Consider the following 21,434-nt stretch of genomic DNA (forward strand, 5'->3'; position numbering starts at 1 on the left):
GAGCGCCTGTGATATGCCAGGCCTTATTTTTTCTTTTTTAAATTTATTTGTTTTTAACCTCTTTATTGGGGTGCCAGCCATTTAAAAAAAATTATTTTCAGGCATTTTTTCAGTGCTGGAAAAATAATGAAAATGAGAGCTAACCCTTATGAAACACGGTTTCTGTGACACACTGCATGGGGAGCCTCCTTCAGTCTGGTCACCTGCGTTGTCACCTGCGTCAGGTGCCTAACTCCTAAGTACCACACCCCCATCGCCAGCCACAGCGGCACTGACACAGCACACCCCTTCCCAGCTTTCGGGGGTTCCCCACCTGTGCGGTGTCACATCTACAGTTATAACCTCCCTGTAAACTGTAGTTAGTTCGTTTCAAAGCAGGCTAAAACGTAATTTGTGGAAAATTACTTTCTAAGCAGGAAATTGCTCTAAAGATTTTATTTAAAATATATTCGTCCAATATGTTGTCTGTTTTCTTTTCCCTTTTACGGGGAAATATGAAAACAAAAGAATCTTTAGATCCCAAAAGACAGCTCAGGTGAGGGAGAGCCTGTTCTGAGACAGCCCTGTCCGAGGGTGAGAGGTCTTGCGGTGGGCTGTTTGTTCGCGCTGGCTCTGATTCGGTGCAGAGGCCAAGCCAGAGAAACCCCACTCCAAGGGCGGAAACTGGAAACAAGCGCCCACATTTGGAATTCTTTCTTTTTTTTTTGGCTGTACGCGGGCCTCTCACTGTTGTGGCCTCTCCCGTCGCGGAGCACAGGCTCCGGACGCGCAGGCTCAGCGGCCATGGCTCACGGGCCCAGCCGCTCCGTGGCATGTGGGATCTTCTCGGACCGGGGCACAAACCCGCGTCCCCTGCATCGGCAGGCGGACTCCCAACCACTGCGCCACCAGGGAAGCCCCTGGAATTCTTTAACACGGGTGAGGAGGAGGTTTAGTTCGCTGCTGTGAATTTTTAATGCCATGTATTTGGGCTGGAAGGATGCAGAACAGGAACATTTGAATATTCTGTGCCCAATGTTTTCTGGATTATATTTTGAAGCTCTTGTGAATCTCTAGTGAGGGATAAAGTGGTCTTCACCTTCTTTTGACTCAAATTCATTACCATCTGAGGATCACTGAGTAGGATGGACTCGTTTATATGGTTCTAAGGCATTCTCGGTCTCTTTGGGGCAGAAGGTGGATCTAAGTAAGCTCATGTCCAAATGCAAAAAAGAAACTGAATTTATTAACCTAAAAAGACATAAGGCTTTATACATGGAAATAGCCGGCCCTGGAAGTTTTTTAAGTGATCGCTTAGTTTTCGTCTGGATGAGTTTCAGCGCTAAGCCCTGGACACAGCTTTAAAAAAAAAAGCCCCTCGTCTTCTTCTTGACTAATTTCCAGAAACGCAGACTGTTTCGGAAATACTGCAGCTGGGATTTCCAGACTCAGCCTCAGTCAGCCCTCGGGGCGAGTGGGGGGCTGCTCTTCCAGGACCCTCCTGGGGGGTGTGGGTAGTGGTGTCAGCACATCGCGGCTGCAGCGGGAGGGGCCGCCAGGACTCGCTGGGACTGGACCACGTGCCTGCTGGCCCGGGCCCCTGACGGGGACCCAGAGCAGAGGACCGTGGCTGTCCCTGGGGCCTGGGTCCCACTTGTGGACTCCGGGCATCCACGGGGCGTCAGATCCACCTGTGGACGCTGACCGCCCGCCCTGACCCTCCTCTCCGGCCCCTCCGTTTCCTGTTCAGTCTCATCCCCTGTAGGCTCCCCGGGTGACCCGCCGCGGCCTCACGCGTGTCTCTTTCTCGCTGCAGTGTCCTCGTGTGACCAGGAGCAGCAGTCAGCCCTGGAGGAGGCCAGACAGCCCAAGAACGACAACGTGGTCATCCCTGAGTGCGCCCACGGCGGCCTCTACAAGCCGGTGCAGTGCCACCCCTCCACGGGCTACTGCTGGTGCGTCCTGGTGGACACCGGCCGCCCCATCCCGGGCACGTCCACCAGGTAAGTCTCCGTGGGGCCGGGAGACCCCGGAACGCAGAGCCCCCATGGTTCCCACCCGCTGCAGATGCGATGCCCGTGCCCCGGACCTCACCCCACTTCTCAGTGCGGAGTTAACGCCGGTGCCGGCAGGAGCCCATCTCCCTGACGTCACCAGGAGCTGGCGATGCCAGCGATGCCACGAGGGTGTTGAAGACAGACTTTTTAGGCAATTTTGCTCCTATCTGTATTCACGCAGGCTGGAAGTTTGAAAAATGGCTCTGGTATCCAGGCTGGGGTGGGCACCTAGAATGTATCATCTATCACCTCAGCTTCTTTTGTCCCCGGTGTTGGCAAAGGGAACCTCGCATTTCACAGGAACCGATTGCCCAGGACAACTCTCTGTAGTCCAGAGATACCTGTCTCCTGAAATTGCCACTGAAAAAGAAAGAGAGTACTGAGGTCAGGGGCAACAGTAGTTACTCAGGGTCTGAAATACAAACCAACCCATTCATTCATGTTTTGTGCGAGTCCGAGCAAAGAAAGTCTTTTTTTTTTTTTTGCGTACATGGGCCTCTCACTGTTGCGGCCTCTCCCGTTGCGGAGCACAGGCTCCGGACGCACAGGCTCAGCGGCCATGGCTCACGGGCCCAGCCGCTCTGCGGCATGTGGGAACCTCCCGGACCGGGGCGCGAACCCGTGTCCCCTGCATCGGCAGGCGGACTCTCAACCACTGCGCCACCAGGGAAGCCCAAAGCAAGTCATTTTATAATAGCACTGGGAGAAGACCTGATATTTGTTCCTGGAAATAGTGTGAACAAGTAAAAGGATGTTTTTGCGACTCTTGGTCATATGAATTGACCTTTGGTTTTTCAGAGATTGGTATAAAAGTAGTTTACAGGTGAAGGACACCATTACCTCTCACATGTGATCCAGTTTAAGCCCTGGTTCCCGCTGCAGCACTGAGGCATGAGCACCTTGATGCCTCCTAAGATCCTTTCCCCAATTTCTCAAGGGTGACCATGGTGCGTGTAGAAGGGAGAATGCACCCATGGAGATTCTGGGAGCTGGAAGGACAGGTAACCAGCTGACTTTTCCTCATGAGAAAGTCCAGCCACGCCCCATCTGGCTCATTTGGGAGACCAGGCTCCTTGGGGATGGGAACCCCAGGCCCCGGCCGCCCTGGACCTCGACGGGGTGTCCAGGCCAGAGACTGAGGTTCCCTCTGTGGGTGGTCGTAGGAGATTGTTTCAAACATAAAGAGAACATAAATCTTCCCAGGGTTTTGTGTGAGAAATTGCTTTGCTCATTCCTGAATGCATCTGTATGTAGGGAGTGATCTTTTCTAAGAAACCTTTCTTGGGAAATGACATTTCCATTACTTCAAACTCAGGCTTGTGGACCCCAGGCCCAGCTGCAGGGGCGCTCAGAACGATCTCATAGCTCCGGCCAGCAAAAGTCCTCACGCTGTCAGAGCCAGGCTCCGCAGACTGGCTCAGATGCTGAGATCCGCTTTATCACGTTGTCCCTGTAGAACCTATAGACATTTTTATCTTACAGTCAGACGAGAAACACAAGAAGCCCTCCTCCCTCCTGTCCGTCCTGATTTCATTCTGTCCAGACTTTTTTGGAACAGAGTACCAAGTTCTCATTTTCCCTATTTTTTGTATAGGAGGGAGGGACTCCGTCTTCTTTGAGTTTCAAGAAACAGACTTAAATTAGACCCAGGGGAGGAGACCCCTCAGACTCGAGCTGTACTTTTCTCTCATTCGTTCATTCCTCTGTTCATCCTCTCCGATGCTGACTGTCATGACCCCGACACCATCAGAACTGAGGCTAGTAGCGAGGGGGGTGTCAGAACCCGCATGTTTCCCTCAGGGCTCCGTCCATCGAGGCTGAGCTGTCCTTACGGCCCACCAGTCTTAAACGTGGCCGCACCCAGTGCTCTCGGGGACAGAGACTCCGATTATTTCCGCGGTTAATGGACGTGCTTTTCATGAGCCGTTATTGTTCTCCCTGCTCTGCATCTTCAGCACACAAGCATGCTCTGGCCTGATTCCTGTCCTGGCTTCTAGAAGCACCACACGGCCGTGACGACATAATATGGCTTTTCTGACAGCAAGAAAGGCCTTCCCCATGGACCCTCGGTGGGCCTCCCCTCGCTCTAACTGGCCAGAATGTCACCCTCCGACCAGGCTACCTCCCGTCAGGGAGGGCCCTGGGCCCCATCATTCAGCACCCAGGCATGGACGGGGCCACCCCTGGGCCCCCGAGGCCACACGGAGCAGGTTCTACGTGTTGCAGAGTTTACACAGAAGGGATACGATCTCTTAAAGCTCCGAGAAACACTCCCCTCCCTGCCACCCAGAGGTTCCCTTTTTATTCACTAAACGTTTGAAATCCCTCAATGTTGAAGGTGCCGCTCTAGGGGTTGGGGGTATTCAGGGAACAAAGCGGACAGAACCCTGTGTCTCCATGGAGCTTATGTTCCGTGGGGGGAAAGGGACACAGAGCAAACCGCAGAAGCAGAAAAGCTGAACGTGAGGTCATACGCCGGCTTGTGATAGCTGCACTGGAGGACGACACACAGGAAATAGGGAACGGAGGGGCAGCTTCAGCTGGATGGCCGGGGGCTCCCAAAATGCTGAGGTCGGATGCAGGTCCAGAAGGATCTGGGGAGCAAGCCGATGATGTCTGCAGGGGGCAGTCCAGATGGAGGGGGGAATGTGGCCCCCGACAGCGTAGGTCCCAGAGCTAGAATCTAGTTATGTTTTGGTCAAAGGGGAGGATGTATCGATTAGGAAACTCTTCACTTCTGTTAGTGGTAAACCTGAAAAATGGGCATAAACAGGGAGGGACTATGTAACCTAAGGAAGGGGTGCAGAGATGGAAGGAGTTCCCTTTCAATGGATGCTGTGACTTGGTGATGTCACTGAGGACATAGGGTCTCCCAAGTCTTTCCTCTGACATCCTCATGTGTTGCCTTTGCCCTTGGACAGACTCCCCTCATGGTCACAAGATGGCTTCAGGGATCCGGGCATCTCATTCAGACACCACATGCTCAGAGGACACACAGCCCATCTCTCTCTTTCTTAGGAACCAAACAACCTTTCCTAAAAGTCCCCTAGCTGACTTAAGTCATGGATTATTGGCTGTAATTGGATCATATGACTACAGCTAAACCCATCACTGGCAAGAAAAATAGAATTGGTTTAAACAGATTTCTACGTGGATACTGGGAAATCAGTCAAAATCGTCAAGTTTAAGGCATATCTTATGAGACGCTGGCCGGCGTCACCAGCCCTCACTTACCCCTGCTTCTGCTGTGACTGAGTAGCAACGTCACAGAAAGTCTTCTGCATTATTGCTTACATACCTTCTGGTGCATAAATGCTATTTTCTTGCGATTTTTCTGAAATAAGCCGTTCCAGGGAGATGCTTTATAGTTTTGATTTATATTTGGGTAGACAGTTCAAGTCCCCCCCACAATCGTTCTCTATATTTTCTGATGGAGAAGCATAATTTAAAAATCCAAGAACAGTGAGATGACATAAATATAAAAGCATCCTCATTAGAAGCTAGTCCTCCTTTCCTGTGTCATCAGGAAAGGTAATTACAAAGCACACGTTTTGATACAGGCTTGTGCCAAAGACAATAAACGCACAGAGGCAGAGAGCAGCTACGGGGCAGAATTTCTAGGTGGGCTGGTCGTCAGGTAGAAACATGAGTTGGACCGCGTGCTGATGCATCTGCTGGTCTCCCTGCCTTTTTGAGTCAAAACTGACATCTTAGCCAAGGTATTCAGAGCCCCTGCAGGCCGGAGCCCAGGCCACGCGTGGTGGGACAGGACCTGGGAGGAGGGGGGCAGGTTCCAGCCTGGTCGCTGATTCATAGAGGGGAGAGCTGGCGTGAGCTATCGGGTTAAGCGTGGATCAGGCTGACCGCCAGCTGCTACATTAGCGCCCAGAACAGAGGGATTTCTCTTTCACTTTCTTGTTGGCCAATGAGGGTTTGTCCACCTGCCACCAGGCTGCAGGCTGCTCTGACCTGGCACGAGGATCCCGTTCCCAGCGTGTGGAGCCCACGCGGCTTGCTGGCCGTGTGAGCATGAAATCGAATTTCTCCCTGGCAGAGAGCCTGGTATCTGATGGGCAACCAGATGATTAAGAGATGTGCTTTTTCATCTTATACAAATAAGTTAAAATAAACACTATTGGAAAGGATGCTGACAGATGTCAGCACAATTTAAACGGCTTTATCTTCAAAGGCACTGATTCTGTTTCTCGAGATTGTCATTTCCGCAAGTCACAGTATTCCTTACAAGGAGCAGAATGTTGCCATTTAAACATACATTTTTGTATCAACGTCAGTGCTGGGATTCTTGAGACATCTACAGCCCAGATATGGAGCAAAACCGGGATGATCACGCAGTAAGGTTAATTTCCAGGCGGCTTCGCAGATTCAGGTTGGGGTTGGCAGTTCTGTGGTTTCTCATCACCACGTGGGGGTACCGGCGTTGACTCCACGCCTTTGACAGGCTGTACACAGAGCTCATACTAACGGTCCAACTTCTTACCATGACAGAACAGCCGGTGGCTGACGTTCTCACAGATCAAGCATCCCAGGGGTGGCTGGGCCGTCCGGCCTCCCCGGGAGCCCCGTCCCTAGCTGTACCAGCTTGCTTAGGACCTGGGACTTCGCTTGTTCTTTCACAGCTCACATTTCACGGGCTGCTGGCTGTGAAGGTGTCAGCTGTAGCGTGGGTACCATTTCCAACCTCCCCAGCCCCACGGACGCTGATCTAGAGTCTGAAACGAGGAGTTTTCAGTCCTGAGCATGTGCTCCGTTTCCCCAGATTTAACAAGCGTGAGTAGCAACGAGCTCTTAGCCGTCTCTCCGTTACCTGGCTTCTCTCCCGAATGTTCCCCTAGGGAATTTCTGGCTCCTTACCTACCTGTCTCAGTCCCAGGTGGGAGAGGAGACACCAGGTGGGTAAGAGGTCCCTTCACCCCCGTTCATTCCTGTGACCGTGGTTCCAATGCCATCTGCACTGAACCCCACTGCATTTCAAAAGGATATGAGTTAATGGCTTTTGGCGAAAATGTGATAGCTTAACTGTTAGCCGGAGTGTGTCAGGGACTCTTTAATTTCAAAAACAACATTTCAAAAAGGCATATTAAGTTTGTGTGAGTGGGGTGTTAAGTTTTCTGGTATCAAAGAGGCTATTCAGGATGTGAGTGGCTGGAGGAGCTCGTGGTGCCCTGGCTGTGTTTCAACCGCGCTGGACCCGACCCTCCAAGACCGGCCCCGGCTCCCCGGGCGCCAGGGAGGGATGCTGAGAAAGGATCCCTTCAGCGAGGAATTTCATTCTTCTATTTTCTTGGGTGGGAAAGCAAGAAATAATGAAAAATAAGAATCAGAAACGATCCCTATGCAGTAAACCTGATCTCGTATCTCTTTCTGAGAGAGTGAAAAGGAAACGGGCAGCGAGAGAGGGTGAGGCCTCGAGGGGACGTCGTTCATATCCTGGGAATCAGCAGCCCCCGGGCCTGACCGTCCCTCCTGCGCCGCCCCCGAACGGCTCTGACTGTCGTTCCCATTTGCCAAGAATCCTTCCTGACCCCTGAGACTGCATTAAGAGCCCTAAGGGCAGGTTCTCACAGCTGCCAGGCCCGCTACTGAATTGTCGACGTCCCCGTAAGACTGGGCGCTTGCCCCCAGGGGATGTGCATCTCCCTGTGTCTCCCAGCAGAGGGGCAGGTGCTGGGAGTCTCTCCACGTATCCCGCCCAAGGGGCTTTATAAAGAGCCTTGAAGGAGGCTCTGCTGGGCAAGCTGTCCACCTGGGCCTGGATCTGGAGCCCAGCCGGCAGATCCATCCAGAATTGCTGTCAATACTGGTATCGCCGAAGTGAAGTAGCCGCAGGCACCCGGCCCCGCCTACTCAGGTACCAAGGGCCACCCTGTTCCTGTTGACTCCGCGGGCCCAGAACATACTCTTTATTTTATTTTATTTTATTTTTTTGCGGTTCGCGGGCCTCTCACTGTTGTGGCCTCTCCCGTTGCGGAGCGCAGGCTCCGGACACAGGCTCAGCGGCCATGACTCACGGGCCCAGCCGCTCCGCGGCATGTGGGATCTTCCCGGACCGGGGCACGAACCCGTGTCCCCTGCATCGGCAGGCGGACTCTCAACCACTGCGCCACCAGGGAAGCCCCTCAGAACATACTCTTTATTCTTTGAACCCTGAGACAACCTTTTGTAGCTTCGGGAGTTAGCTTTTGAATTCGTTGGTCTTTGAGTAATGTAGCAGTCAAGAATTCTGAGGTCCTCTCTGAGACTTTGCGCTCTTTCCCGGGGGCTGTGACCCTGCCCTCACGTACTGCCTGTGCTTGCATTTCCCCTCCTCAGCCCCTCCCCCCACGCTGAACCGTATCAAGATCCCGTCCTAGGCAGGGGCGTTCGGCAGCCACTCTACAGGTTGTGTTTCAGAAACTGGATGGAGGGACAGAGCCCTGTGCCTCCTGCTTCTTCCTACTGACTGTGAAGAACGTACTAAATTGCCACAAAGGTCACCAAAGGTCCTCCATCCCGAGCACTGTAACGTGAGGAAGAGATGCCCGTGTGTCCCGGGGACCGAGGAAGCCTGCGGTGTGAACACTCGGGTGTGGAAGGCAGCGCCCATCTCGATGTCTCTAACTGGCTCTTCTCTCTTCCCTTCCCCTCCTCCTAGGTACGAGCAGCCGAAATGTGACAACACGGCCAGGGCTCATCCGACCAAAACAAGGGATTTGTACAGGGGCCGCCAGCTGCAGGGTGAGTGGAGCGACGGGTTCGGTCGGACGCGCCAGCGGCCGCTTCGAGTTTTCTTGCAGATTCAGGATGAGGAAGGATCTCAAGCGAATTTAGTTGCAAAGAATGATTTCAAAGTAACAGAGGCAGTGAGTTTAACCTTATGATTATCGAAAATACATTCCCAGAAATGTTTTATGGATGTTCTCTTTCATCAGAAAGCCCGTAAGTGTTTGTGATACACCAAAAATGATGATTCCAACAGTTAAACCTCAAGCCCCGCCTGGACCCAGCGTCTTCCAGGAATTTATGTGAGGTTGAACTTGGTCGTGTGGCGTGAGCCCCGCGCCGGCCGACCCCCGCCGGGTTGCAGTTATCTGATGAGATCGCAGGGTAGGGACGTGACTCCTGCATCATGGCGGTTTCAGCGGCGTCGGTGGGAGGCGGCAAAGCTTGCAGTTATCTGATGAGATCGCAGAGTAGGGACGTGACTCCCGCATCGTGGCGGTTTCAGCGGCATTGGTGGGAGGCGGCAAAGCTTGCAGTTATCTGATGAGATCGCAGGGTAGGGACGTGACTCCTGCATCATGGCGGTTTCAGCGGCATCGGTGGGATGCGGCAGAGCTGGTGGCTATTTGGTTGCATTTCCGTCCTCTTTCTTTCCTTTAAATGCCTCCAGATTGTGTCCACGTAGCCACAGCCTCAGAGACCATGAAAGCCATTCTCTAACGTCTTTCTTCTAGCGCGAGTGGTGGATCTTGGTCTTACACAGAGTCTGGATAATTTCCTGTTTAGAAAAGCTCTGTGGTCCTTGCATGATTTGTACTGTCAATGATAAAGAGGGTTTTACAGTCCGAAAGGTAAAGATGTTTCTCTGCTGTGAGCAGAGGTAGAGAAGACTAGAGGGTCACCCATCCACCTCCGTATCCCCCCAGCCATACCTGGAACGAAGGCACTGGACACAGAAGGAGCGGAGAAGGCAGGACCTGGTCTGGGGGCGGGGGGAGCAGAGCACAGCCATGCTGTCAAAACCACTCTGCTGCCCCATGCTTGTTCTGAGACATTTGTCGTGGGTCTTCCGCTGTTTCCCCTCTCCACACCTTCCTTTCGACGCAGGTGGAGGAATCTCTGACATGATTGTGATCATCGCACGATGTCTCTCTGTGTGCGTGGTCAGTGGGGTTTACGTTCATGCATCAGGCTGCTTTCTGGATCCTGGAGCTCCCCGAGTGGTGTCCTCCAGTCAGAAGGGCGCTCTCTCCCTCCCTTGTCTGGTACAATCTCTTGCCTCTGCAGTCAGGTTTTAACACCGGTGGACAATAGTTTTCTTAACAGGGAAGAATGAATTTAGCATGTGCTTGGTCCATGGCAAGACCCCAGTGAATGTTTGCTCCTTTTAGCTAGTCTTAGCCGTGCCACAGAAACTTCAGGCAATCTGTTCTTTGTCTCTGAGGTTCCAAGACTCTCGATTTTTTTTTTTAAGCTGTTTTTGATGTGAACCATTTTAAAAGTCTTTATTGAATTTGTTACACTATTGCTTCTGTTTTCTGTTTTGGTTTTTTGGCCACGAGGCATGTGGGATCTTAGCTCCCTGACCAGGGGTCGAACCTGCACCCCCTGCATTGGAAGGCGAAGTCAACCACTGTTCCCTCAATTTTTTTTTTTTTTTGATAATCCAAAACTGCTTTACTTCTAAATTGAGCTGCATGTGGTTTTTGCACATATAACATGAATGTCATTAATGAATGTGTGGTCAGGCTCTGCTCGTCACTAGTTAGAGATGCTACGACAGACAGAACACAGCCCATCCCATCTCCGCTTGGTGGGTGTGCTTGGCTAGGAAGGAATGTGCGTTCATGGTGGAATCCAGCACATGGAACCCTGGGCTGGGACTCTGGATTTGAAGGCTGCAGTGGTCACTCATCTTCTGGGAAGCGCTGACCCTGGATATTGAGAAGTACCATGCGACATCACTCCTGGCTCGTCTGGGAGTCAGATGGGCCATTTAGAGAAAGAGCCTCTAGCACTTCAGGGAACACCGTGTGAAGAGGTGCACCTCAGAGCTACAGAAACCGCACCCCGTCGGTGAGGAGGTCGGTTAGGCTGAGCACAAAGGTGCCCTTTCCTTCCCCCACCTTCAGAGAAGCCCAAGTCCCCAGGCACGAAAACCATCTTCCACAAGCTCGGTAAAGGTCAGCTTGTTTTGCAATTGTAGATGTTTGGGAGTGTACCGTTCATGACCACTTAATCATTTTGCTTTTTTGGAGATAATTATCCTTATTAGGGAAAAACAAGTAGGTCTTAAAATAACTCCTGGATCGAGGCTGTTCTTATGGAGAGGAGAAAACAATTTCCAGGATAACACAGCACCGTGGTGGGTAGGCAGACACTTGTTAAGTCACGTGCCAATGAGTTTTCTTCTAAAAAGGGATGGTTTTCATTTTAAGCAGTTTTTCTAAGTTTCGGCCAATAAGGGTCCTTTATTTTTCAAGCCAGGCTGATAACATCCTCACACACAATTCACCTTTTCGGGGCTTTGTTGATTGCCAGATGTTTATCTACGTGCAGTATAGGAGAGTGCGCGATTCCCCGGCTCACACTAACTGAGGGAAAATGAGCATTTAATCTTCGGAGGCATTAAAAAGCATTTAACCTTTTACCCCATGGACAGATCAAGCCCCAGCCTGAGGGGTCGCTTCCTGAGAAATGGGTCATGATTTTGGCTCTCGAAGATTCTTCGTTTCTTCTGTAACTTTCCACACAAGACTCATACCAAGGCGTCAGACCACACTTTCTCCCTCTGCAAACCTGCCCTGCCTCATTTTGCACTGGCATCTCTTAATCTCAGCGGCTTTTGAACCAACCTATGTGCCCTGCTCCCAGGCCTGCCCGTCACTTCCTTCATCCCCTTCCGCCTTCTCTTGTCTCAGCTGCAGGGCTCCTCACGGCTACGGGGAGTCTCCGTCGCCAGGACCTTGCCCATCACCCCCTTCTGCACCTTCCCCGGTCCTCTGTGCACCCTGCAGGACCCGGCTTCTTGGGGAGGCTACCCCTGGCTGTCGCCAACCGTGTGTGCTCCCACTGCATCCAGGGTACCTGATGCTGCTTTGCAGGTGTTGAGTTACAAGCTCCACCCTGTGTGCCCCGTGGTTCTCCTGAGAGATGGGCTGACCCCTGGGACGCGCACCAGCCAGCACAGCAAGGGGCACACAGGAGGCGCTGGACGCCTGGAAAAGAGGCTGCAAATGAAGGGCACTAGGCAGGGTTTCTTTTCCTATTCTGACTCTTCTGTATTGAGTGATAACTGGTAGACTTAGATTTACCTAGTGGTTTTCCTGACTTAAAGGGCACAGAGCATGACTCTTCAACGAGTGGGATTTCTGTGTGGGAAGAGGGTGACCTGATAGACAGAGTTCATTGTTCTGATTTGACGTCAGGGTGCTCTCTGACCAGGAGAAGGAGGGAGAGCCCACCCTGTTCTCTCTCCTTGGTGGAGAGCCTTGCACACCCACGTGTGGCAGCTAAAGGCCACGGGAGGCCACACATGTGACCGTTGCAGAGATGAGATGCAGGCAGAGGCCACGGCGGATGGAGATGTGCCTGCACTTGGCGCCCAGAGAGCAGCCCATCCGCACACCTGGGTCTCCCATCCCCATAGAGGAACTGGTTCTGGAGGGAGCTGGTGGGAAAGATTGATGAGGGAAGGATTATTACAAGTAAAGTCAAAATAAGCAAGCTTTATGGCTTAGAGTTTATGACCTCCTCTAACCTGTACCGATCAGATGATTTGTGTCTTTACACTTAAATACATTTTTTTGTCCGATTGTCATTCTGGGGTGCGATTTTAGCAGGATCAACAGGCTTTCAGTCTCCTCTGGGCTTTTGCTTCATTTAATCTCTTCTGATGGAGCAGTCACTGGTTTTGTTAGTTATCAGTCATCAGTTACAGTGCAACACAATCAAATACTTGTAGGCATTTGATAAGGAAGAACCCAAAGATAGGAGGGCAGGTAGAAAGAGTTCTGAGAGCAGGTGAGTCCACAGGGAGAAACCTCATTCCCTACTCCTAGCCCTTCTTTCCTCCATCAATTTTGGGGGAAGCTCTGATGTCCTCCTGGGGCTTCAGAGTGTTAGTGGTATAGCCCCAGGACCAACAAGAGGGTGGTGAAAAGTGTCTGAGGTTTTCTGGTACCAGAAAATGGCCTCCTTACTTTACTGCTTCATCCCCCAAACCAGAGCCATCGACTGTCCCCTGCCCCACAACTCTCCTGCATGCTGGCACCCAGATCTGCCACGTGTGTTTATTTTGATTAAACAGCCCCGCCCATAGCATCTCCAGCAGCTCTGTGGACCTCACAGCAATCAACAGCGGTCAAAGGCCCCTCCCTAACCTAAAAGCCCCTCTGAGGGAGAGTTAAGCCACCACACAGAGCCTTTTGAAGTCAACAGCCATGAAAATCTCTTTTCTCAGGGCCTTAGTGATTGCAGGCACAGTAGGGTCTTTGATTCCATTAGAAGCCCTCAGAGCGCCTCCCGGATTTTCCAAGCAATATTTTAGCACAACTCTAAATGTTTTCAGAATTAATTATGATTTCCTGAGGCAGCATAAAATGATCCTTACGTTGCCCGAAGATACTTTCCCAGAGGTAATTAGACCCTGAACCTGGCATCTGTGCCGAGGACTGCATGGCACTCAGGGACCGGTGTTTACTCTCCTCCAAAGTGGCCTGGGCCTTTGAGGCGCTTTCAAAGATAATAGGAGATGTCAGTATTTCACCCGTTAGAAGTGTCAGCGTCTGTGGTTCCGTGTCACATCAGGTACTGGCTTCACAGACAGTAATGCTTTGAGCTGGGCTGGGAGCACGCTCGCTGGGGACCCTCCATGTGCTCTGCACCCGCAGCGAGCTCCTCACACCCCCAGCTGGGAGAGGCTTCCTGGTACCTGTCTCCCAGCACAAAGCCTCGCGGAGGTGAGGACAGGTGTGCTGTGTGTAGGAGAGGGTTTTAAACAGCGTTTTGCTCTTAAGAGCTGTCTGATGACTTTTTAGCTAAACATCATTGCTGGTTCACTCGGTGTCCAAGTGTGGGTTGGATTCCGGCGTGGAAGGGACAGTTCTGCAGTGCTTGGGACAGGGACTGAGCTCCGTTATTTTATTTTTTGACTGGTGAGCTTGGTGATTAAGTGTGAAATTTAAACTATAAATCTGTACCTGAATAAGATGACTAATCCTCTAGAAGAAAACTGCATTTTGTAGAAAGCACGACAAAGAAAGGGACCGTTAAATCCAGTTTCCCCGAGGACAGGATGTTACAAGTAGAAACTCAGTTAAAAGCACATGTGTAATTTCCATCCTAGAGACCCATAAGACAGGGATCCAGGAACAAGGGAAGCCAGGGGACTCCAGGGCTTGGGAACATGCAGTATCCTGCAGGGGTGTCCTGAGACGCGGGCTCTGTCTCAGATGTCACAGAGAATCACTCACAAGGAGCTGGGACAAGCCTGATCAGACACGAGGGAACATGTGTGAAACAAATCCTTTATTTGGTACTTAGCTGTTTCTTTAAAAAAAAAAAAAAGTCGATAAGATGCTAGGATGTGCAGAGGCATCCAGAAGACGAGAACTAAAACGTAACCGTTGTACTTGGCAGAAGCCTTAGGTTTTTATTAGAATATTTAGTTCCGTTGATATTTTTCTCCATTTTTAAGAGAATAGGAGAAATTGGAGAAGGCTTGGAGGAGATCATGGGAATTACTCATTCGCAATAAAGTAAGAACAAATAAAGGCAAGTTGAGGAAACAAAGGCTATTTTTTTTCTTAACATGAAGAGGAAAGAAAAATAAAGGTCAACTGAAAATGTTGTGACTTACAAAAAGGCGTCGGGCGCTTCTTCCATTTATTAAGGCTGAGCTGAATGGAGAAAAGGGAGTGTTGAGGTTATTTCTTGAGTTTTCTGAATGAACCCAAGAGGAGCATCCTTACCCTTTAGGATGTACCTGCACGGGGAGCTGAGAAGTCTAAACTCATGGAAGTCTTCGGTATTAGGTAGAAATGTGCTTTAAAAGGGGCAGGAGAGGGGAGAGACCATCTGTTTCCTTCATACTCTCTCAAGTGAAATCTACAACTCGAATTCACTAAAAACAATTTACGCACTTGTCCTGTGCCCACAGCTGGTGGGCAGCCTGCTCTTTGCGACTTCGTATTCTCTCTCTTTGTTGCCGGCGGCGCTGACTCCCTCCAGCCAAGTTCCCAGACAGGCGCTGAGCGGATTTCTCATCCCTCGTCCACACCCGCAGCAGAAGCCTCTTAGGAGGCGCGGGCCGGCGGGCGTCCATCCTGACGGTAACGGCCGTCGCTGCCAGATGAAGTCGAAGCTTGGATGAGGCCGTCGCGCTTCACCCTCACCCCTTGCCTCTTCTCCCCACCGTGGAACCCACATCTCAGCCCAGCCGCTCGTCTGCTCCAGAAAAGGGATGCGTGCGTCCAGAGGCCCAGTTCTCTCTCAGTGACTGGCCCTTCATAACCGTCGGCCTTGTTGGAAACTTCTTTACGTTTTCTGCATCTTTGTTCCCTTCACTGTAGATGCGCTGTCTTCCGAGCCTTTTCTCAGCACACGTAACCATTCCTGATTTGGCCTTGATCTTGGATAGGCTGTGGGCTCCGAGGTTACAGCCCGCGATCTGCAGACCCCCCAGGCCCGGTGGGCACACGGGCCCGAAAGAAAGTGTTCCCTGGTCCCTCCTCATCACCGAACGAAGCGGTTCAGACCCCGTCTGTTGCCCTCGTGCTGTCTGTACTCCAGCCCTTTGCTGAATCTTTCTCATCGGTCCCATTATCCTCCTGGTTATGCCGTGTTTTAAATCCAGAACTGGTCTGAACCCTGCAACCGCACTTACCTTCTCTGTTGTATCTTCCTGTTGTTAACTTAGGATTCCTTCTTTATAAACTCAAGCCTATGGAGCAGCTGGCCCAAGGCCAGATGCTTTGGGGGACGCAGAGCTCCTCAAAACCCAGTGCCAATCCCCTCCGGAGGAGAAGATCGCAGTTTTATGATCCCAGGACTGGTGCTCTTAAACAAGACAGCAACGCTGTGACAGTTAGAAAAATCAGGGAGATGGAGACTGGTGCCTAACGAAAGTTTCCCCTTCTATCTGAAAACGTCATGTTATCATTCTTAAACCTCTTTTCCAGATTTTGTGCCAACGTCAGGACTACTTGCCCGCCCCCTGGATAGCACTTTTTGGGTTAGAACTCTCTTGGCCGTCTGCGGTCACCCCAACGCTGCACAGTCCTGGGGAGTGAGAGTTAACAATCACTCCTGCAGAAATTCTGAAGGGAGTGGAGACAGGCAAAATCCCATTATCCGGGTTGGATATTGGCCAGGGCACTGGGGTTATTACTCTTAGAATAGACGCAGGTCTAATGAAAATGGCCCAGTGATGGTAGAAATTGAGTTCTATTCTTCCTGATAACTTAATTCCCTGTGAATTTAATTGGACCAGCCAAGACCACAGAGCTCGAATACATAAGCCGTGTGTTGGGCTGTTGGACACTCCCCAGTGACCAATGATGGTGGAAACTCCTCAAAACCTGGTTTATAATGAATACCAGCAGTCCATGGAAACTTCTAGAATGTTTTCACTGACAGGATGATTTAATTTTTTTCTTCGCTCTCTTCTGACTTGTCAAATCGAGAACAATTTTTCAGAAAAGTCAAGGGTTTCTCCCTCTGAGGGAAAAAGATAAATTGACTGCGCTTTGGCTGTTAATTAACTTTTAGAAATTCCTGAGACAAACTGTTCAAGAGTGATTTCCAGCAGAAGAGTTTGGGGTTATGAGCTCTCATCCCACTTATCCGCCTTTTCTCTGTGCTTTTGCTTATTGAATTAGTTAACTTATTTAAGATGCATATTGTCCTTATTTACAGAGAACCTGAGGCCCCTCCCTCTGTTCAGAGTCAGACATCCCAGAATCTGACAATTGATGCAGAACGGTATTGTCATCAGAGATTCCTTAAATTCAGGAAGTGTCAGATTTCTGATTTTTAAAAAATCTCCTGAGAAACATGTGTCGTCTGTCATGAAACAGCACTTTGGGGAGCACCTCTTGACAGGCTCTAGAAAGTGTGGTTGAAGTCAAGGTTTTGTTGAATACTTTGCCCTGTTAAATGATCCCCACTTGTTATCTTACAGAAGGATAAATTTGCTTATTCAAATGCAGCAGAATAGGAATTTTATCTTTGTAATTTCTCTAATGGAAAAAAAGTTTTGAAGAAAAGAAAGGAGCAAAATAGATACCAGAAATACAAAGGGATAGCTGTGCATGCCCCCGTTCCCGGTACCCTCCCTTCTTCCTAGTTGTGCCATGTTGTTTGTTGACCTCACTCTTTATTGTTGAGTGAACCAACTCTTTTTGCCCATCCTGTTTCCCCAGAATGCATCAGTGGACTAGAGTCCACTTCTGCATGATATCTGATTGACCACTTAACACCTAACTCAGTAGAGGTGAGGAGGTTGCCCTGTGTCCCGGAGTGGCTGCTATGCTTGTCTTCCCACCACTAATCCAAAGCCCCTTCCACCGTGTGACGCTGTTTCTCATGTCAACAACTCTGCAGAGAGTCTTCTCCACTAAGGAGAAGCTGAGATACAAAATGCCTTAGGGCAGAAGTGGGTTGCTTTTATACCCTAGTCGAGGAAGTGGTGAGGATGTGACATGGGAAGCGCCCATGACGTGCTCCCTTCACCTCTGACCAAGCAGAGTTGTGTGCCTGAGCTTCCTGGCAGTCACCTCAGCAAACGCTGGAGAGCCATCTTTTTTGGAAGCCCCTCTCTAGGGAGAAGGTTTAAATTCATAGTGCATCTATCGGACAGTCACTTCGCTCTGTTTTCACATAAATGAATATGGATGAAATGATCTCTTTGATTATCTTCTAGCTCTACCCTCCAGAGCATTTCTATAGAAATTCTTTAAATATATGAAACCAAAGAGGCCAGTAGAGACTCATGCTGCAAACCGAGGTCATCGTACAATAAGCTAAGACAGGCTGGAGGCTCGGTGAGTTTGAGACCATACCCATTAAGGAGTGTGGACTATATCCTGCAGCAGTGTTGCCTGAGAGGTGGAGAATTCATTTTTTATTTTAAAAAGCCACTGACAGGTTTGTGGTTGACGGGTCAGAAGTGCCCAGGACAAACCAGCAGTTGCACCGAGAACCACAGCAGTGTTCGCACTGGCAAGGATTTATTGAGAACTTACAAGGTATTGGTCTTGAACCTTTACACACAGTATTACAGTTAATCTTCACTGCAGCTCTGAGGAAGGGTTATTTTCTCTGGGCTCTATAGATGAGCATGTTGATATTAAATAGACCAGGTCTATATCATTGAGGTATCACCACAGTGATACCTAAATTACATAGGTGACACCTATTTAAGCTAGAGAAATCATGTTGATGCCAATCAGAGTCACACACACACACACACACACACACACACACACACACACATTTACATGAATCTTATTGGACCCAAATTCTCTATAGTATGGCTCTCGTTATAAGGTGGACTGTATTGAACGCCTCTGTGATTTAGTGTTAAAGGAACCAGAAGAAACTTGTTATAAAGTTGTTGTGCTTCCTCGTGGAACACAGACAGAGACACACACATATGCACACAGACACACCCACCCACCACAGACACCCTTTGTGTCCAGTCTGAATGAGGCTTAATTTACCAAAACTAATAGAAATGAGTGGAATCTCTCTCCACCCCACCTCGTTCCTTAGATCTGTGAAGCTGGGCTCTTGCTTTTCTTCCAGAGGTCCCTGCACAGGGTTTGCTCCTGGAGGCCCCCGGATGCCTGCACCCCTGGCCATGGGAGATGCAAAGGGGTCTGACCTGGTTCCCCCTTGGTCTGGCTCAGGTGTCTGGGACGGCGCTTAGGATGAGGACACGTAGGGAGGGATGATACTAGAAGGGGATTCTCCAGGAGGCCTCACCAGACCGACAGAGACAGGAACTAGAATGTGAGGGGCTGGAGCCGAGGGTGGGCTGGGGAACAGACCCCACTCTGCACCCTGAAGGGAGGGTCTGCACGAGGCGGCAGCCAGTGTGGTTTGGACTACAAGTCGGTCCTGCTCTCACACCGGTGTTCTTAGGCGTTGTTTCTTCCATCTCGGCCTTGGGCTCTGGGGGTTCTATTTTTCACGCGCTTTCCTCCTATCAAGAATAAGTAGGATAGGTTCAAGTCTAGGAGGCAGTTACCTTGTTCTAAGTTGGCCATTAGCTTTTGTGCACCCTCTCCTGGAAAGTGTGATTTTCATCCTGGACGCTGCGAGGGTGTCTTCGCAGCAAAGGCGGGCGGGCAAGGGGCGGGTCATCTAGGACTCCTGGGCCTGGCAGATGGACGTGGCCTTGCGTGTCTGCCTGCCCCGTGCGGAGTGCCCACTGCAGTCCCGCCGTCAGGAAAGCAGCTCGCGGCCCAGAGAAGACAAACGGAGGTCTTTGGACTTTCTCATCACTGAAGGAGGGAGTGAGTCTGTGTTTACAGCCTGTCACACACCTTCCCAGACGCCACAGTGAAGACACCGATCTGGCTTTCATGTCCGTGTGAGCCAGGTAACTGCTGAGATAAGAGCTGCCTGACAAAGAAAACGAAAAATCATCAGTCTGCGGCTTTGGTGATTGCAGAAGCCTGTCAGCCCGACCAGGGTCAGGTTCTGAGTATATGACATGGAGAGATCCTGGTGCATTAAAGAAGCGGGGTCCCTCCACTGGTTAGAAAGGAATCTGGATCCCATAAGCAGTTATTCTCCTTAAGCGTAGGTGATACGAGCCTACCGCCAGCTCGGTCTAGGCTGCCCCACACAGCACGATGCTCTGCTCAGGGGCCTGGACCGGACTCGCCATTTCTGCCTCAGGTGTGGAGGCAAGGCCACTGCAGCTCGGGGTGCTGGAGACGGAGCCCTCTGAATCCTTCTTTTGGCCCCTGAGGTGTTTCCTCTTTGGAAAGGATTGGCCACGTGTGCAAGATTTCCGCAGACAAAGCTCAGATGACTTGAGATGGCCAGGAACAGTCTAGGAGGGAGCTGCCCTTTTATGTGTGTTCTAGTAAAGCATCAGTGTTGACACAGTTAACGGGGGAGCTTAGCCATGATATCCCCACAGCATGCCTGTGGCCACTTGGGTCTCACCTCTGTTGGCTGCAACGTTCTACCACAGTCTTGCATCTCTTGGCCATAGAAGACAATGTCCCTGCTCTCTAAATACTGCCTCCAGAGACGGGCTCTGGGTCAATCCTCCTACAGCTAAACGTGATCATTTACTGGTGTATAGTTAGCAAACCTACAGAGAAACTTACTCCATCTGGTACCTAGGCATGTGTTTTCCAACCTGCTTACCGTGGAGGGTCCACGGGGAGGCCACGTCGCTTGGAATCAGGGATCCTTCCTAGCCTTGGAGGCGACGGCTGAAGGAGGCGTTTGGCTACACCCGCTTAAAATCTGTTAGGCCGAAAATATGGTTGTGGAAACTCAGGACCTTCTTGCCGAGTTCTCTGTGTGCTTGAGTGGAGGCAACTGCTTCTTGAGGAGAGCCCCGTCCCGCCATCTCTGTAAAAAGGGGACATCCTTCTATCCGGTGTCTTATTATTAGGCGTCTTATTTCATGTGATTCTCAAGGCCAACAGCTCCTCGTGTCACCAGCTTCAGAGAAAGAAATACACTCCAGGCCCCCAGTGTCTGGGAGGAGCTCAATTTTTATCAAAATCTGAGAAAAGCATAGACGATTTGCATGAAAGAATTGCCCCCCACTCTTGGTCTTCTAGCGCCTTCTCCTTGGGTTAGCTGGAGGTGAGAGTATACAGACCACCGGCCTCTCCTCTACTGAGTGATTCCGTCCACTTCAGGGCTGTGCCGCAGGCCTACACTGGACATATCTTATAAAATTAGCCCCCTGCAGACTGTTGTTTGCCAAGATACAGGTGCGTGTACTGTCGGCCCACCTGCACAGCTGCGGTTAGGGCCACGAGGACGGGTTCTCTCTTGTTTCAGGATCAAGAAGTGGCCCTTATCTCTGTCCAGTTCAGTCCACTCGGTGCTTTTCTTTCGATGGGCTTCCCCTCCCCGCAAACACGAGGGCCGTCTACACCAAGGGCGCGTTGAGTTTAACCTCACCCTCACGCTCCACTGTCTTTACCCTTATTTTGTCTCAGTGTCGATATCCTTCCCGTTTATTAAATTTAACTTTATTCTGAAGCAGGCACGTACTTTGCCGGCCTCCTGGAGTTAAGTAAATACTCGCGTCTGCACGGCACCTAGAAAGCACGACTGCTCTCTGCTGAATCTGCACGTTTACCAGTGAAGACGTGCAGAGTGTAGGCTGAGGCCACAGTGAAGTCACAAGGAAGACAGGCTTCACCAAGGGTGGTTGGTTGTGTCACAATTTGTGGGCAGGACACTGAGAAGGAAAAACGTGTTTCTTCCTGACAAGGCGACTGGCACATACAGAAGCCAGTGACACTGGTGGTTGCTCTGTGACCAAATCCCAAGAAGCAGGAGATTTAAATTTCTTGGTCCTGTCCAGGTTCAAAGACCCTCCAGCTCCTGAGAGCCTGTGTTCTAGTGGGGTGGGGGGCGCGGCAGGCTCCGTCGTACCCCCAGTGGAGACGGGGTGTGATTAGCCCAACGCCA

The 21,434-nt window shown here is 50.8% G+C and overlaps 1 protein-coding gene across 2 annotated transcripts in view; it reads left to right on the top strand.

Moving 5' to 3' along the window:
* The window catches only part of SMOC2 (SPARC related modular calcium binding 2), a 154,160-nt gene that overhangs the window by 101,716 nt on the left and 31,010 nt on the right, over positions 1–21,434 (top strand). For both annotated transcript variants that reach the window (XM_082668606.1, XM_082668607.1), the window contains exons 8-9: positions 1,796–1,982; positions 8,689–8,771. In XM_082668606.1, coding sequence (XP_082524732.1) covers positions 1,796–1,982; positions 8,689–8,771 — 270 coding nt within the window. The remainder of the gene's footprint in view (positions 1–1,795; positions 1,983–8,688; positions 8,772–21,434) is intronic.

Source organism: Grampus griseus (genome assembly GCF_964374135.1).
Source record: "Grampus griseus genome assembly, chromosome: 13".
Taxonomy (NCBI): domain Eukaryota; kingdom Metazoa; phylum Chordata; class Mammalia; order Artiodactyla; family Delphinidae; genus Grampus; species Grampus griseus.